The 19250-nt window shown below is 34.6% G+C and overlaps 2 protein-coding genes across 2 annotated transcripts; one reads left to right on the plus strand and one right to left on the minus strand.

Moving 5' to 3' along the window:
* The first annotated feature begins 1485 nt into the window (after positions 1-1485).
* LOC124834229 (transducin family protein / WD-40 repeat family protein) lies at positions 1486-7115 on the plus strand. The gene is made up of 10 exons (XM_047308879.2): positions 1486-1644; positions 2460-2974; positions 3044-3163; positions 3262-3339; positions 3498-3674; positions 4532-4609; positions 4910-5085; positions 5662-5820; positions 6132-6192; positions 6689-7115. The coding sequence occupies exons 2-10, from the start codon at positions 2546-2548 to the stop codon at positions 6887-6889; spliced, it is 1479 nt and encodes a 492-aa protein (XP_047164835.2). The 5' UTR covers positions 1486-1644; positions 2460-2545; the 3' UTR covers positions 6890-7115.
* A 1863-nt stretch (positions 7116-8978) lies between these two features.
* On the minus strand, positions 8979-10768 carry LOC124834230 (uncharacterized). Its single transcript, XM_047308880.2, has one exon. The coding sequence runs from the start codon at positions 10435-10437 to the stop codon at positions 9247-9249; it is 1191 nt and encodes a 396-aa protein (XP_047164836.1). The 5' UTR covers positions 10438-10768; the 3' UTR covers positions 8979-9246.
* Between the last annotated feature and the right edge of the window lie 8482 nt (positions 10769-19250).

Raw genomic sequence — 19250 nt, forward strand, 5'->3', positions numbered from 1 at the left:
GTTAAAAAAATTATATTTATTTATTTTTAATTAAATAAATTAAAATTTAAAATAAAAATAACAATCAATTCAAATTTTATGTTCAAGAATGGCATACTTAATCTTTTAATTTATAATCACTATAAAAATATATCTTTAAACCGTCATATTGTAAATATTTCTTTTTATATAAATACGCCCAATGTTCTAAATTAAATATTTACTTATTAAAAAATAACTCATCGTGGTTTAAACTCTTTATTTAAACAATGAGAATGTGAGATAGGTGAAATTGTAACTATTTCAATTAAATCTATTATTAAATCAATAAATAAATATCCATGACTTTTGTTATTCTTATGTATGATAAGTTTTTCCATGCATATAAATTCTCACTCCATATCTATCTATCCATCTATTTATTTATATATTTATTTTTGAAAGAGAGTTTTTCTGTATGGTCCATAAAAATCAAATCAAACATTTTATCTTTTAGTTTTCATTCTAATTCACTTTAATAAACATTTTCTTTTCATCCACACATCTCTCTCCACGTGCTATCTTTTCCTATCTAACAAAAACTTACATTTGCAAAAGTGATTTATTTATAAATATTTTTCTCACAAATAAATACATTGATACGTTCTACACAAACCCTACAATTTTGATGTTTGTATCAATCATTAATCTGAAGATAAACGCACTTAAAAGAAATAATTTTGGAACTTTTGTCTTGATAGCTTTTATTTAAAACTTTTGCACTTTGTATGCTATTTTCACCCTTCTTACTCCCTTCATTTCAATTTTAACTAATTTCTACCTCCCATTCAACAAAATATTTTTGTTCTCTATAAATTAGATGACACAAAACTCAAAGAACATTTGTGGATAAAATCCGCATTAGGTTGAAAAATAATAGTTTAATGAACATGTATTTAGGTAAAGAAGGAGTAGTAAAATACTCATCTTTTGCAAGTTTAAGAATTTGAAAGCTTTTAGTATGAAAAAAAGAAAACTATTTTAAATTATTTTTACTATAAATACCCATTTAAATTTTGTGTATTTTTCGTATAAATATATCTTTCATAGTTATTTAACCTTAAAAAAAATGTTTTCAATATTTTCTTTTTAATTTTGTTATAGTTTAACAAATAAATAAATTCAAATACACGTGAACATGCATTTAAGAACTTTTCTTTTCTCAAATTCATAAGCTATTGTTTACCACCGAGTTTAACTTTTACACAAAGTTAGTTAAGGATTTTGAATATTGTGTATTACCGAAAAGTTATTTATAAAACAATTCTTACAAATAGTAAATAATCATAATTAAATATGTTTGTAATATTTAAAGTAAAGTGTATTGAAAATAGAAATAAGAAATAAAAAAGAAAGTGGTGGATATTTGAGTTTTGCGGCTTCTTCTCCCTGCACATGCAAGGTAGAGAATTTTCTTCCCCGTCACCCTCACTCACCCACCCACTTTATCCAATATTTAATGGTAACAGTGACATTATGCATATATCTTCGTCTGGAGGATTGATTGGATTTTATTTGTGTGCCAAAAGCAGAAAAATCCCTCTTATGTTACCCTTTTTGTTGCATATATTCCTCAGAATCGTCCCACACAACCCTTAAATCACTCTCAGCCAAAGCTCTTAAGAGGTATCACTTGTCACTATTCACTATACTATTTTTTATTATGTCAATGATTTTCAAAATTAAACCCTGAATGCTTTCTCTAATTCATTTTTATTCATATTAATTGCGACGTTTCTGTTGACTTTTACCTGTTCTAATGATGATTTTACCTATTCGTGGTGGAATTTTTGTTGTTAGGGATAAGGGGAGTTGGAGGATAATTCCTAATTGATTCCTGTTTCTGATTGCTTTCTCGTTAAATTTTAGTTTCTGAGGATGTCCACGATGTTAGTGGAACATGGAAAGGGTTTTGAGTCCCGCGAGGTCGTCTTGTTTTAGTTTCGTAAATACTCTTCACAATTAGGAATGTTATGCTGCTTACGAATTTGCTTGCTCTCTGGAACCTTATATGGGTTGTCGAAAGGTCGTTGAATTTCTGTAAATTTAGTGCCTCAAGACACGATAAACCAAACCAATCCAAGTTGAAAAAGGCCATGTTTAGGAAAAGAAAATAAGAATCTAAAATGAATACTTATTTTCTTCTCTCATAAATTAAAATTAGTTTAGCAGAAATTAAAATCAGTTTTCGGATAAGCTAAAGGAGAGCCCTAGTCTGGAAAGCTGTTCCAACAAAATCAATACTAACGTGCAGATGTTTCTCTCAGGGAAAGAGCTTAGCTTGACTCAACTGTAGTGTTTAACTTTCTACGAGAAAAATGAAACAGATTTATCTTTGTTTCATTTTTTTTTCTTTGCTAATGGTGGTTTTTAATTATTTATATGAGAATTAAATCTAAAAATTTACTCAATTTTTGTGGCTAATGCTTCTTTGTTTTCAGGTCTGATGAACACTGATTTTATGAAGATTTTGCAGAAAATAAGATGCTCCAGCATTACAAAGTTTTGTGTATTTCTGTGAATAGTTATGTATGCCACAGCCAGTGCACTTTACATTGACGAAATGGGTTATGCTATGAGTAGACTAGAGATAGATTCTGATCATTGTGAAGATGAAAATGCTATCCATGAAGAGTCTAGCAGTGGGCAATCTAAAATGCCATCGACATTTCTGGACAATGAAATATCTCAGATAACAAAGCTGAAGTCAAACCCCCATCAACAATTAGTCCAAGTTGGAACTGGAAGGCCGCAGTTGCCTGTTTCTCCTGTGAAGATGCTGGCAGGTCGAGAATCAAATTATTCAGGACGGGGAAGGTTTTCTTCAGCTGACCGCTGCCATCTTTTGAGCAGATATTTGCCCGTAAATGGTCCCTGGCTTATTGACCAAATGTCTAGTCGGGCATATGTATCCCAGTTTTCAGCTGATGGTTCTCTTTTTATTGCTGGGTTCCAGGTAAAGTGTTTTCAGCTTCAACCTGAAAATGCATGCTATAGTTTTGATTACATTTAAATCACATTGCAGGGAAGTCATATAAGAATATACAACGTGGACAGAGGTTGGAAAGTTCAGAAGAACATTCTAGCTAAAAATTTGAGATGGACAATCACTGATACATGTCTTTCACCTGATCAACACTATTTGGTATGTTACTGGGTTCTACGTCTTTTTATTCCTTTTATTTTCCGTAAAGGTACTATTATCCGGCTTTTTCTTATGGCATCTGCACTCTTCAATTTCAGGCTTATGCCAGTATGTCACCCATTGTACACATTGTAAATGCTGGATCTGCTGAAACAGAGTCCTTAGCCAATGTTACAGTATTCACATCTAACACTACTCCTTTTTTAGAATTTCATATGCTATAAAAAATTACAGAGCAATAGATAATGAAAAATTGGATTTCAATCTATCAGATTCTGTTTAGTGATATTCCTTTTCCTATTTGTAATATACTTTTATTTCTTCTAATATGCAGGAGATACATGATGGTTTAGATTTTTCATCAAATGATTATGGAGGGTACTCATTTGGAATTTTCTGTGTGAAATTCTCGAAGGATGGAAGAGAATTAGTTGCTGGAAGTAGTGATAATTCTATATATGTGTATGATCTTGAAGCAAATAAGATCTCACTTCGAATTTTAGCTCACACGGTATTGCTACTAGGCACAACTACATTTATTTAGTTTCATATGATTTGGGCTATTGTTTGATATCTATTGGTTTATGTAGTTATGTTGCAGAAATAATTAAGTTTCGTGATTCCATAATATAATTGGAGTATCGACAGATAGAATTGATTGTGCATAACATGAAGGGGGCAGTCTTATATTCTGTACGATGGATTGGTCTACTGGTTATAAACCATTTTATGTATTGGCAGTGCCTGTGAAATTCTATTTTAGGTTTTCTGTCATTGATATATTCGTAAATAGATCTTAAAATTTATAAAAAATTTGGAGAATGTGGGTAGATTTTTGTATCCTAAGGTGGAATCTCAATTTCATTCCTAACTTATTTTTGCGCACACAATGCTACTTGTTTTCTTTGCTGGTTTAAGTGCAGAACTCAAGATCGTTTGAGAGAATAAGCTTGATTATAAAATATGGAATTGCCTCTTGTAATGCCTAAGTTCCTGTACTATCGTTTTGGCTGAGGGATTTAAGGTCTAATCCTCTATTTAACTTTGAAACATATGGAAGACTAACAAATATGATTCACTATGTTGGTGTATAAGTAAAGAAATAGATAATCCAGAGATGGTATGGATGATCTGGCTGGATAACCACTCTTATTCTCAGTATCCCTACCTTCTCCAAGCCACCAAAAGCAATAAAAAAAATGTCCAAGCCAAAAGAAGAATCGGATTGGACTTATATGATATGTCTTTCTTCTTTTCTTTTTTGGTTTTTGTATCGAAATTATTTTCCTGTTGTCTGATCTCTGATGGTTAAAAAATATTAACCAACATAGAGAGGTTCTAACATTTTGTTTTCATTTTATGTTGCAGTCTGATGTGAACACTGTATGTTTTGCTGATGAAACTAGCCATCTTATTTACTCCGGGAGTGATGATAGTTTTTGTAAGGTTTGTTCAATACCATGCGATTTTTTTGTTTGTCAAGATATTATGTTCTTTGTCCTTGAATATCCACATCTTTTGGTTTTAAATGGAAGTGGTGGCACCTTTTTACACAGGACGTCAATCTCATAGTCATACAAGGTTAAATAAATATTGAACCTGAAGTTGTTTCTAGTTAAGTGCGGTAGTTCTTCTCTTTGGCCATAGTCACTCATTTCAGAAATTCCATGATTAATCACTAGAGTTGTTTTAGTTTCTCTTCTGATTGTTGGTGAGGAACACATTGTAATATACAAATTTGATTAGGTCTGGGATCGACGTTGCTTAATTGCTAAAGCCAAACCAGCAGGGGTACTGATGGGACACCTTGAGGGCATTACATTTATTGATACTCGTGGAGATGGGCGTTATTTCATTTCAAATGGTAAAGATCAAACTATAAAGCTCTGGGACATACGCAAAATGTCATCCAATGTTACCTGGTATGCTCCCCACCCACCTATCCACCTCTAATATTCTGATGTGCACATTTCGTCTTAACACGTGTGTGGAATAAAAAACATGACTTAAGGTCATACTAGGATAATAATAGCTGATAATTTTTGCAATGCTAGAGATGTTTAACAAGATACGGCAGTTATACCAACATTTCTTTAAGGTATCATGTTGGAGTTTGAATTTATATTAATTCTTAAAAGAATCTATAAGTTAATTATGATATATTATCTGATTATGAGGCTGATTTTTTTTCTTGGAATTATCTATGAAGTATTCTCACTACATTTTTTTCAATGCAAAATACTGGAAGTTTTATATAATTTTGTTACAGAATGACGTGTCATGTTGGACTCATGCTTCTGTCTCTATTTGTTTTTGCATACTTGTGTGGGTAATTGAAACTCTTAGAATGATTTTCAGAATTCAGTCTTGCATGTGATATTTATAGATTTTTAACCTAGCTAATGATGTCTGTTCCTCTCCGGGATTATGATGTTTCTTGATGAAATTGTTGTCAATTCATTGACATACTATATAACATAATTTTCTTTCTATTCCAGCAATCCTGGGTACAGGAGTTACGAATGGGATTACAGGTGGATGGATTATCCACCCCAAGCAAAAGACTTGACTCACCCTTGTGATCAATCAGTGGCTACTTATAGAGGTCATTCAGTCTTGCGCACTCTTATCCGTTGCTATTTCTCACCAGCTTTTAGGTGAGCACTAAGCTGGCCTTGCTGTGTAATTATTCTTCATTTTCTTGTCATGATCCTCTTTTGATCTTTTTCTTAAAGCTTCAATTATTTGTCATAGTCAACCAAACTGTTTGTAAAAGTGTGCTTGGTTTTTTGAGGGGGAAGAATAAAAACAAGTTCTGTCAGGTTCATATTTGGACCAGCATGCAGCTTTCTTAACATATTAATTATTGTACTTTTAAATTGGTTTTCTTCAGCAATATCTTTTGGCTTCTATATCGTTTGGGGATTTGATTAAAGTTGTTAGACTGATATTATCCTCAAATTTACAGCACTGGGCAGAAGTACATCTATACTGGATCACACAACGCATGTGTTTACATATATGATTTGGTATGTAATTTAATTTCTTCTGCTCTAGCATTATATCCATGTTGTATGATTGGCACAACATTATTTAGGTACTATACAAGTTACCAAAAAGTATATTTCATAACCAATTTAATGACATCAATACCTATATATTAAACGGCAATCCACCCATTTTATGTCAATCCCTGTTAATTTTTTGAAGTTAAAAAATTATTGTGTATTTGAACACGAGTGATAATATCAAGGTTTGAGTCTTCATTACCCGTAAATGGCTTGCCTAAAAGGATACAGATCACATGAACACCCTTTCGGACTCCATTACATGGCTACTGTTAATAAAATTGTTGGGGAAGAGCGGTGTAACGTGATGTATATTTTCTTGGGCACTATGCATGAACAAACTATATCATAATCGGGGAATTTTGCAGTTAGATTGAGCTGCTGTTTGCTTATTTTACAAAGAAACAAAGACAAAAAGTTCAAGCTGGTTCTCTTTTGATTTGATAATTCACTACAGGTGAGCGGAGCTCAAGTTGCGACACTGAAGCACCATAAATCACCAGTGAGAGATTGTAGTTGGCACCCCTTCAACACCATGCTTGTTAGCTCCTCTTGGGATGGAGATGTCGTGAAATGGGAATTTGCTGGGAGTGGTGATAGACCAGCGTCTTTGAGTAAGAGGGTCTGGACAAGACACTTTTATGATGAGTACATATGATGTCAGTGAATTAGTTATGGAATGCTCTGGGGCATGCGTACCCTGTTGTTAATGAACATGTATAGGACGTTTTAACATAATAAGGCATGACATGAACAGCCATAAGGTCTTGGTACATAAATAAACATGTAAATTGAGATTGGAATTGATTCATTAGTACGTTATGCCTGGAACAAATTATTAGTATTGTGCAATGTGTCATTAATTGGTGCGGTCTTCTTGTGGTGATCCTAGACTCCTGCATGGTGCTTTGGCTGAATCATTTACACGTACATTGTACCCCTAATTATTGTGGATCCCCTTTTGTAAATATCAGGAATAAAGCTAATAATGCTTCTGGTTTCTTCCAAGTTAGGCCGTTCTCCTTCAAATAGCTGTAAAGGAATAGAAAAAACAGTGACAGCATACATTTGCCCAAACGCCACTGCCAAGATGCCTATATCACTGTGGTTGTGCCGTTGTGGATAGCATGGGAATCTTATAACTCCTTTGTTGTCTTGTCTTAGTGATTTATCTAATTATTTTGTTTGTTATGATACCTTAGTTCCTTGATTTTGATAGACCTCATAATAATTGTTATAGAGAAGCAGGTTGATTTATTTTTGCCTGCCTTTTAAAAGCAAAAGTGTTCCAAAAATTATGAGTTTTAACCTTTCAAAGAATGGAGAAATTTCTCATTTTGTTGGCCTTAGAATAGCTTTTTCTCCGAGAGGGTCACACTTCCGAAGGCGCTATCTTAACAAACAGTAAAACTATGGGGGACCCTCTTTCTGCTGTCTGACTATTGGTAAAGCAAAGATGTTATTTTAAGCCACAAACAAATTATAAGATGATAAAACCTGAGATTCCACAAAGAAAACGAGTGAGATGTCGAGTGAATTAAGTACACCCAGTACGATGAAGGCAACAAAACATAGAGGACTGGGTTGGGGCCTCCAGCAGAAAAAGGCTACAGGTTTCCATTTTTTTGGCGACAACGGTCTGATAAAATTTTAGCAAATAATTTATTATTTATTGGCAAATTGCAAAAGATTGTTATTTACTATTCCCCAGAAGATTTTGCATGTGAAGATTAGAGTACCGAGAAAATTCTCGGAGGATTGGCTACAAAAAATGAACTTGATAATAGATTTAATCATATATTAGCAGATATAGACATGCATTATGCGAAAGTATTTGACTAATGACCTGGACGAACATCCAATCCAATAAAGCAACAACCCGAGACAGACAGATATATAAGTGGCTGTGGATGGTTGAAGGTGTGGGTTACGTTGTTTTCGATATGTTATTAGTGTTAGGTTGTCTAGCTGCTTCGTGTGTCCTGTGGTAAATTAAAAATCCAGCCATACCTAAACTTGTTCTCTTTTCCTTGTTTTCATTTACATTTACCTTTTCTTATTATGCTTTGACATTAGCTGCTTCATGTGCCCCTTTGTAAGATTAATCCAACCCTACCTATTCTCAGCTCTTTTTTCTTGTTTTTTCACATTTGCTTTTTACCGTGATGATTCCTTTGTCGCCACAGTCGCACACAGAGGGCGGAAAAAGAGAAAGTGTTGTCAGTCCAGACCCAAGGCTCAAAAGGCTTACAATTGCAATGCAAAAGAGATATCCCCAAAATGGTTGTCGTCCCTACAACCATTTTCCATTGAAGGGAGCAGCGACTCGTGCCCATGGAAAGCTTAAAAAGCTGAAGAAACGGTAATTGCACCGAATGGCCACCACTCCACTTCCCACAAAAATCTGAAAATTGTGATCTTCCAAAAATAATCAAAATAATGATGGAACAATAACCAATTGGGATTGATATACATGCATCACACCAAATTTTACATCTCCACTATGATCAAATATGTACCAAAATTATGAATAGACAGGTGCCAATGCCATCTCACACTGTGTAATCATTAGAAGCTTCCACCACGACACTAGCAAGCAGCATTTTAAATGAGCATAAAAGAATGGAAAAAAAAAATCTTTCCCAATGGCAAGTTACCAGTGATGACAATAAAAATAAAAAAGATAATGCAAATATTAACTCACAGGAGATGGCATAATAGAGTTTTAATTGATCGAAAAAACCTGGTAATAATGATCAATAATTTTTTCATTGTTTTTCATAATGGATCATATTACATTAGTAATATAGATAATAATCATAACATATATGATTTGAGAAGCTCCCGGAGCAAAACAGCTAAATTGTCTAAATCTAATCCAAAAATATTCACAATCTTCTCATTATTCATTCCCTAATAACCACCACAAAATTAAATAATAATGAATCAGAAAGCAAGAGGAGAAATAAGGAAGAAGGAAAGAGGTAAGATTTTGACTTCATGGGTCGGGTCGGATCAGGTTTTCAACTGGTTGCATTGCGCAGTAGGCCTGGTTTTCTGCTTGCCAGCCCTCAAGGGGCAGGGCGTCTCAACGGGCGGGACCATGCAATTATACTGCAGACACAGGGAGCTTCTCTCTGGAATCACCGCCGTTGGGCTTATCTCAATCCCCGTCAGATAGTTATGCTGCAAGTAAAGTATCTGAATGCTGGCGTCCAGCAACCGCTCCACGAAGCTAGCCGGTACCCGACCAGAAAACCGGTTGTTATTCAGGTACAGGTACTGCACGCTCGCCAGCATTGGAGATATCTGACCGGACAACCGGTTGTAACTAAGATCAACGGTCGGGATGGACACCTGCTCAACGGGCTGGACCGCACCCGAGAACTGGTTCCTCTCCAGCTGCAGATTCGTGAGCGGGAAGGAAAAGATCCGGTCCGGGATTGGGCCCGTGAACTGGTTGAGACTAAGGTCCAAATAGTTAAGCTGGTCGAGGCGGCCCAGGAGGCGATCCATTGGGCCGGTGAGCTGGTTCCAGGCCAGGGAGAGGTACTGCAGAGAGGGAGGGAGCGAGTTGGGAGGGAGCGAACCGGAGAGAGAGTTATGCTTTAGGTCGAGCCGTGTTAAAGTGTGTGACTCGAACCGAGGGAGCGAACCGGAGAGGCGGTTATGGCAGAGGATCAGGTTAGTCAGCTCCGGTAGGGATCCCACGGTTGGAGGAATGCGTCCGGTGAGTTGGTTGTAGCTGAGATCGATGGTTCTGAGGCCGCGTAACTCGCCGAGCTTGGTCGGAATTTCGCCGGAGATGAAGTTACGGTTGACGCCGAGAAACCTGAGGTTCTTCAAATCGGAGAGGGATTCTGGGAGAGGACCGTAGATTCTGCCGGGGACAACGGTGAACTCGGCGAGGGCGGAGAGCTTGCCGAGGGCGGGGTCGAGGCGGCCGGTGAGTCCGGGTGAGCCAGCCCTGGGATCACCGAGGTTGAGGGAGATGACCCTGTCGGAGTCGCAGTAAACCCCGGCGAAGTTGCATGGGTCTGCGGTGAAATCCCAGGAGGAGAAGAAATGGGAACCGGGCATGTCTTCGAGGGCTTTACGAATGGATTGCAGAGCGAGGAAATCAGCAGGGTCTAAAATAGCCTTCACATGTAGAAAAGAGGAGAAAAGCAAAAGGAGAAGAGCACAGACATTTTTGCAGGTGGCCATTGAAGCCCCAGTGGAGGAAGAAGCAGAAAATAGGGTTTTATAGAGAAAAGAGGAAGCTGACCAAGAACTGCAACTGGAGAACTGGAACAACCAACATCTAATAGTCAAAGCCCTTATTTAAAGAAGGCAATTAGGCTTGCAAGAAAAGCAACTCTCCCTACACCACTGTATCAGAATCAATGAATCAATGAACGAACGAATCAATCTTTTTCTGTTGGCTTCTCAGAGAAGGCGCAATATCATGCCAATGCTAATCACTACCAAAAGCTCATGCTTTTTTCTTTCTTGTACTTCCACTCTTTCTCTTCCGACCAACCAAAACTCCATTAATCAATAATAACCCTTTTTTATTATTTTTCTTTCTCGGGAACAGTTTCCATCAAACGGTTGTCCGACCCTATCTGGCATCCGAACCTCAGCCTTGCCTCCATGTCATCCTCTCCGCGTCTTTGCTTCGGCTCTTCTCTCTCCCGAACCATACAGCAGCTGTCAAAATGATTGGATCGCTTCGACACGGGGAAAATACATGCCACGTGTTTCTCCAACCAAAGATTATGTGAGAAGGGACGCTGCGAGTCTTTTGCTAATATATTAAAATAAATCCTAAATCTTACTTAACACAACTTTCATAAAATATTAATATTTACTAATTGGAAACGAAATAAAGATAAAATTAAACATAAGAATTAATAATTACGTTAAACTGGAACAATATTTTTCTCTAATTTCTTTCAGAGAAACTAGTTGTATATACGAAGAAAATTAATTTTTCTTTTTAAAATAAGCACAAACAAAACATTAATTTTTTTCCCATATCTCTTTTTTCTGGTTTCCTTGCCGTCTACTCAATTAATTTTTACACAAAAATAATTAGCAATGTAGAAGTGAGCCAAAAAGGCCAAAAGCTGGGTAGCAAGATTGTCAGGAAGAGAGGGAAAAAAAGTGTGGGGGCTCTTGAGTGGGTGACAGCTAAGCTATGAAGTTAGGATTATTTAATTTTCTTCAAAGCTTCTTCTGTACAGTTTTACTTTTACTATGCAGCAAAATGGATGATAACAAATAATAAATGTGTATTCCTTTGTTTTGCTTCCATTTCATGTAGGCAACTACAATTCAATACATTAGAATTCAGTAGTTTCATATAATTGATGCATCACTTCCATTACTACTCTTAGGACTTGTTCTTTTGAGTAGATTTGAGAAGATGGATTTGAGGGGATTTGAGAAGATTTGAAGATAATTTTTTTTGTCGTTTTTTTGAGCGAATTTGGAGGTAGATGAGAGTGAATTTGAAAATAAAATTTGTGAGAATTAGTATAGAATTGTATTGACATGACAAATTAAAAAAAATTATTTTCAAATTCACTCTAATTTACCTCCAAATTTGCTCAAAAAAACGACAAAAAAAATTGTCTTCAAATCCTCTCAAATCCCCTCAAATCCACTCCCTCAAATCCACTCAAGAGAAGAAGCTTAGTGTTTTTCATTATTCATCCACTTCATGCGTCGCTGCATAAATGGCATTAACAAGAGACTGAATTTACCCTATGATTAAGTCCTCCTACCCCAATCTGCATAACATTAAAAATCAAGCTAATAAACCAACAAACACTTTTTACTCTTTTTTTTTTTCTCAATTGCTTATAAGAAAATAAACTCACGCTAATATCTCTTTTCTCTTGGATCAAAGGAGGTGGTTTGAAGGTGAAGTAAGCTAAGTCAAACACATTTTTGGTCAAAGATATGCATGCACCAAAGCTTCTTTTGCAATTCACATTCAGCTCTAAGCTTTCACCGATTACCGTATAGAACAATGAATTTATTCTCCTTGGGTACATAATTCAAGTCAACATAACAGAATCAGTGCAGCTATTTCATGTGCTAGGGAAAGTTTGTTTCGTTTTCTTAAATTGTTCAGCTTTTCTTCCTTCAGTACATATCACTATCCTTTCTTTACCCTTTTCCTGTGCTAAAACTACCTCAGCTCTATTTGCGTGGGTCAAAAGCAATACAGCTGTAAAATTGAAAGTAACCCCAAATATGGCTATTTGAGGTTGCATTAGAAGTAGATACAAGACATGGTGAATTTTGTCAAAAGTTTTGAAATCAGTTTTCATTTTTCACCACCAGATTAACTATTCTGACTCAGATATATTAATTATTCTAGCAACAATGTTCCTAACCATCAAGCTGTGACTAATAGTTGGAGAGTTAGCTTAATAACTACACCCAACTAAAAGAAGAAAAGAACTACTGTAGCCTAGCACTCTGGATTCTACACTGATTTACTATCTTTTCTACTACATCCTTTAACGTCAAGAGCAAGTTTTGTCCCAACCCCACTAGAAAATTGCATCTTCTATAATTTATTGTTCTTTGACCTAATACCTGAGTAAGATTTGGTTAAATAGGTATGAACTCTGGTTGAAATCAGTGAAAAAATGGGTTTCGGAAAATGACGCGTTATCTCAGACAAAAACATAACCTGTCTAGATATTAATATTGTTGATAACTGTGTGCAACTCGAACTCAAATCCAGCCAAACAAGTTAGAAAACATTTTTATTTTATAAAATGTAAGAGAATAATGTCTGTGATGAATTTGGTCCCAAGAAAATGCCACACTTCATATATATGTGTAGGTGTCCAATTGAAACCACTCCACATCAATTATTTACCATAGAACATGGTGAGAGACAGTTAAGAGGAAAAAGAAAAAATCCACATGACCCCCAAATGGTCCTGTTTGAAGTTTCGCACACCAACCACAACAACCAAAACACCTACTTATTCTGTTACATGGAGTGTATAATTTAAGGACTTTGAGGTTGTGCCTTTTGAGAATTGCGTGGTGATTACTCAACTCTAGTGTGTTCATCCCGCATGCTTATTAATGTAACTTCCTTGTACTGTCTTTTTCTTACAGCTTTCTCCTTTCATTCCACTTGGTTAGTTCCCAATGAAGTTACTTTTCTTACTAAACATTGGTAACTTAAGTTGAATGTACATGAGAAAAAAAGTTCGAAGGAATGTTGTATAACTTAAGGGTTGTTACATTGGACATGTGTTTGGTTTCACTCTTATAACTTTAAATATCTAAGTTTCAGAGTGTAAAATAGAGAAGTTATTTAAAATAGTTTTAGTTTGATTCAACATGTAATACATATGAATGTGCATATTTAGATTGCATTGTTTTCTAAATGTAAGGATGGCAACAATTATAGATTTGAGAATTTATTCATTATCTTTATATATATATATATATATATATATATATATATATATTAAATATTATATAGACAAATAATTTTATAGAGGGATTAGTCATGAGTTTTGTCCTCTCCATCGTAATCAAGAATTTTATTTCTATAGATACTTAAAAAAGTCAACTATTTACTAAATGTTTTAGTTTAGTTTATTTTACTTCTTTAAAATAACTTTCTTGGGAGTAATCAGTTTTAGGGTCTTTTATTGGTTGAATTTAATTTGCATGTATATAAGTATTAGTCAACTCTGACACTTGAGGCTTAACGGTAACTATGTGTAACCAAATGATTAAAATTCTAAGATAAATAAGATTAGAAAAGATGGATAGAAAACAAAATTAAAGAAAACTTAAATTGAAAATATAGATAGCCTTCATAATTTTCTTTTTATCAATCACTCTAATTTTTTTACGTCCATTTACTTTTTATTATATTTTTTCTTTTGTTAAATGCTGTCTTGAATTTTGTCTTCATGTGATAGGTCATTTTAGGTTTTAGACAATTATTTCTAATAAAATTATCAAAATGGCTTAAAATTAACGAGTCAATTCGACCAACTATGGATTCAAGTCGGATGGGTTAAATTATTTTTACAAATTTCAGTACGGGTCAAAAATGGACCCAACCTACTAAGAATTCGACTCACTCGGGTTGAACCCGTGGTAAGCTCAGTTGGTGATAAAAAAAAACCTAACTTACTCTTAACTTAACAATCCAATCCAAAACACAAACAAACTTTAAAAAAATATTAGGAAAGAGAGACACACGCCCATGACATTTCATTCACTCTCTACCTTTGTCTCTTATTAGTCATTGATAGTCTAGGATTTTTGAGTTTCTCTTCCAACTTTGTGCAACTTGCAATCAAAAGACACACCACGACCACACACGACATACGACGGGCCATTGCCACACACCATCGACATCGCAAGGTCACAATTTGACTTTGTTCGCACCTTTGAATCCTTTGTTGACACTTTCTTTGATTTCTGCCATTAAACACCAACTTCATTGTCAAATGCTAACTCTGCCATTAGCTGCCACTATCAAATGCAACAGTGTCGCAAAACACAACTTTGTCATTAAATGTTGCTATCAAATGCAATTGTTATGTCAAAACACAACTGTACCGTCAAATGCAACTGTTATGCCAAACATAACTCTACCATCAAATGCCATTGTGAAACACAACTTTGTCGTCAAATAACGGATATGTGTCTTTGAGGCATGCTTTGTAAAGGTCTATGTAGAAAACCACATGCGACATTTGTCGTTGGCCTTTTTCACCTTGACAACATTAGGAAGCCATGTGGTGCAAGTGATCTCTCTAATGAAACCGACTTCGAGAGTGTTGTTACTTCATTATTGACAACTGCTTGGCGCTTTTCTCCGAGCTTTTTCTTTCTTTAAGCCACAGGCCTAGCCTTTGGAAGGATGGAAAAATGGTGGCACAAGAAACCAAGATTAATACCTGGCATTTTAGTTAGACACCAGGCGAACAAATCCACGTTTTGTTTAAGAACTTCCATTATTTGCCCAAGAATTTATTCTTCCACATTCATAACCTAGGATGGCTTGGTCCCTAAGGTATAACTTTATATTGGTTCATCAAATGAAGGTCGGTCGTCATTTGGGAACTCAGACTTGGGATCAAGGTCGAGAGTGTTGCTTTTTAAGCTTGCTTCCTTGCTAGTGATCTGAAAATACTGACCAACGTGATTGCTGTAACACCCTACTATTTTAAGGGGTATTACTGATAGTAGAGACTAAATTAATTTGATATCTCTTATAAACAATCAAACTTTATTTCATTTAATCCAAAGTACAATGCCAAACTTACAAACTTTAAACAATATAGTCTTCACCATTGAAATTTCAACTTATAAGTTTTACACAACATAATCTTCCCAATACAAATTTATTCTTTTTACAAAAATCCCTGAAAGTTTTTTCCCGCATCTCTCTCATCTCTAAGCTTGTTCAACCGCATCTGCAACATTATCTAATCACATATAACATGAGTTATATGATCATAGTACAAACAAATAAGGGTAAGCCAACCTTATCATAAAATCATTAAACTTGTAATAAAAATATTTTAATCACGTATTTCTGCAATTGATAAAATATCATTATTCTGATGTCATTAATTCGTCATTATCAAAGTCATCTTTCCCATTTCCATAAATCTTACAAGTGTACCATGCTTACTCATGAAGCCTTATGGTCAGACCGCTCTCTGCCTGCTTCCTTAAGCCTCACTTATATACTATGTCTTACTTTCTGAAGCCTTATGGTCAGACCCCTCTCTGCCTGCTTCTATATAACTTACGAATCATATGTTTATGTCAAAGCCTTATGGTCAGACTACTTTCTGCCTGCTTTCATAAACCTCAGGTGTTACTTTGCTCATACCAAACTCTCATGGTATAACTCGAACATACTACTCCCGGTAGTAAACATCATTTCATAAGTAATGATTTCTCATATCCACTCCAACATTTCATAAAACCAACAATTCATACCCTCTTATCCACCTAACTCAATCATGTTCATTCTTTAATCAAGAATTCATAATAACCCGTTTTGGTATCAATAAATTAAACATATTACCATATATTATGCTTCATATTATAAACTCATTTTGCCCATAACGAGTATGACTCAACATATTTTCGCCAAACAAAGATCATGGATCAACCAAAATATATCAACATATCGTAGGAACTACATATTAAAGTCTGGGCTCAATGTAATAATAAATAAAATATATATGAAATTTTTACCATGATAATATTATGCATCTACAATCAACTTGTTTTATTTTATTTTCATCCTAGTAGAAATTTTTCTTTACTCCAATTGGTCACCGGAGAGGACACAGATGTCTGAACGCATCAAACTCACCTTCGACGCCAGCACATATGACTAGTCACAACTGACTGGACCAGGCCAGGGCTGCTCTATGATCAGGGATGTGCCAACTCAGGTTTTTAAGGTTCCTCTATCCTACCAACAAACGGAGGCCCTCAATAATTAATCAATTTATTTATTTAATTTATCTACCTTGTTGTCTTATGCTCTAAATCTAAAATGCCTAATTTTAATATTTTTACTTCTTCTCACAACAACCTCAAACAGTATCTGTATATCTATTTAATACTCATATATAAGCAATTACAGAACCCTTACTCCAGACCTTCCAACAAGATCAATTTCAGCCAACAAACTCATTCAATAAATTCATCACATCTCAACATGTACAATTTAACAGTTTCAGTTATAACACCCAATATAATAAAAGTCATAAAACAGTTTCGCAAGAGAACACCAGTTCAACATTCGTATATTTATAAATTCATACAAAAATAATTAGTTGCCCTTACCATCAAAATAATATTAATATAAAAATTCAAGGGAAACAAGAAGTTGAATCTGGCAGAGCCGGTTAGACAACTTCTCATCCTTCCACAAAGATGCAATAAAAAAATAGATAAGACAATAAAATTTCTGGGGAAACAAGAAGTTGAATCTGGCAGAGCCGGTTAGACAACTTCTAATCCATCCAAAAATACAATATAATTAAATAACACTAACATTAACATGTCTGGGGAAACAAGAAGTTGAATCTGGCAGAGCCGGTTAGACAACTTCTAATCCATCCAAAAATACAATATAATTAAATAACACGAACATTAACATGTCTGGGGAAACAAGAAGTTGAATCTGGCAGAGCCGGTTAGACAACTTCTAATCCATCCAAAAATACAATATAATTAAATAACACGAACATTAACATGTTTGGGGAAACAAGAAATTGAATCTGGCAGAGCCGGTTAGACAATTTCTAATCCTTCCAAAATACAAAAATAAACAACTAATAACATACAAAGGGCATAACATAATCAACATCACATTTTACAACTATCACACTTGGATATCAACACAAAAGCATACTCTCATTTAAATTCAAGATCATACAGAAACAAAATACTCCATATTCAAGATTTAAGATCAGACAAAAGCAAAATATAGCATATTCAAGACTCAAGATAATACAAAGGGAAATACTCAAAGTTAGCTCCCCTTACCTCTATTCCAGACTTAGTTTCTTCTTCTCAAACCGTTCTCCAGAAACTTCTAGAATTTCCCCTCTTCAACTAGAATTTACTCCAACTCTCTTCTCTCACAATTTCTCTAGAATTTTGGTGTAAATTTCCAGCCTCCTCCCCTTGGCTATTTATAGTAAAAAAATTTACTATTCATTTTTACTATTCATTTTTACTATTCATTTTTTTATTCATTTTACTATTGCAAAAATAATTTTTTATTTGCAAATTGGTGAATTCTGATCTCAAAGCTACGTGTAACACTTATCCTTTCCAAAAATAATTTTTTTTTTTTTTTTTTTTACTAATCACTTTTTACTATTCACTTTTTACTATTCACAATTTACTATTCACTAATTTTTTTTTTTTTTTTTTTTTTTTTAGTAACTAACAAATATTTTCAAGGATCTTACAATCTCCCCAACAACATTTATTTTCGTCCTCGAAAATTATTTATTTAAACAAAGACTATTTAACAAAAGATTACTTACAAAAGAAATATGGATTTTCGAAAACCATTGCTTTGATACCCAATAGTGTAATACCCCAATTTAGGCGTTACAATTTATTTTTCCACAAAAATACATATACTACTTTTCTTTAACAATTTTCAACACCAACAAAATATTCAGTGATTTATTACAACACAAGTCTTCTAAAATAAAATTTCACACAGTTCATAAACTTCTGAAATTTAAAATTCCACTTATCAAAGTGTTACAACTTCACCTCATCTGACTTACTTACCAAAGTAGTACAAACCAAGTTATTCTCTCTACTTATCAAAGTAGCACCGCAAGACATTATTGTCTACTTACCAAAGCAGTACGGTATAATTAATTTGCCTACTTACCAAAGTAGCATGAAACAAGATCTTTTGCCTACTTACCAAAGTAGCGCAACAAGACAATACTGTCTACTTACAAAGTAGCACAGTATAGTTAATCTGCCTACTTATCAAAGTAGCCCGATTTATATCATTCTCTTTATCTCTTCCTTCATCATCTCATCCTGTCTACTTATCAAAGTAGCACAAATTAACCAAATTACCTTTTTCAACATATTATTTATCGACAATCTGAACCAATCAAACTAGTCAACAACATGTTTAGATTATATGGTAAGATTTTCAGTCCAATCCAACGGTTAATGAGGCAAAAATCATAATTTTTGTATAAATGATCCAAAAACATAAATTAAGCAGTATTGAGATCCCTGAGAAGATACGAAATTAATATCTCTAAATCTGTACCTCCGATCTAGAATCCGAACGGTCGAAGTATTCCACTATCTCTTAGGAACAACATACTAAAAATTCAGGGTAATCCAACGGCTAACTAAGTAGCTATGGAGGTTTTACCGAGGCAACTCAGAGACAGAAATTTAAGTGGTTCTCGGTTTAACTCAAAATGCGGAATTAATTCCTCTAAGCACAGATA

This window comes from Vigna umbellata, chromosome 8 (genome assembly GCF_029865625.1).
Source record: "Vigna umbellata cultivar VRB3 chromosome 8, Vumbellata_1.0, whole genome shotgun sequence".
Classification (NCBI taxonomy): domain Eukaryota; kingdom Viridiplantae; phylum Streptophyta; class Magnoliopsida; order Fabales; family Fabaceae; genus Vigna; species Vigna umbellata.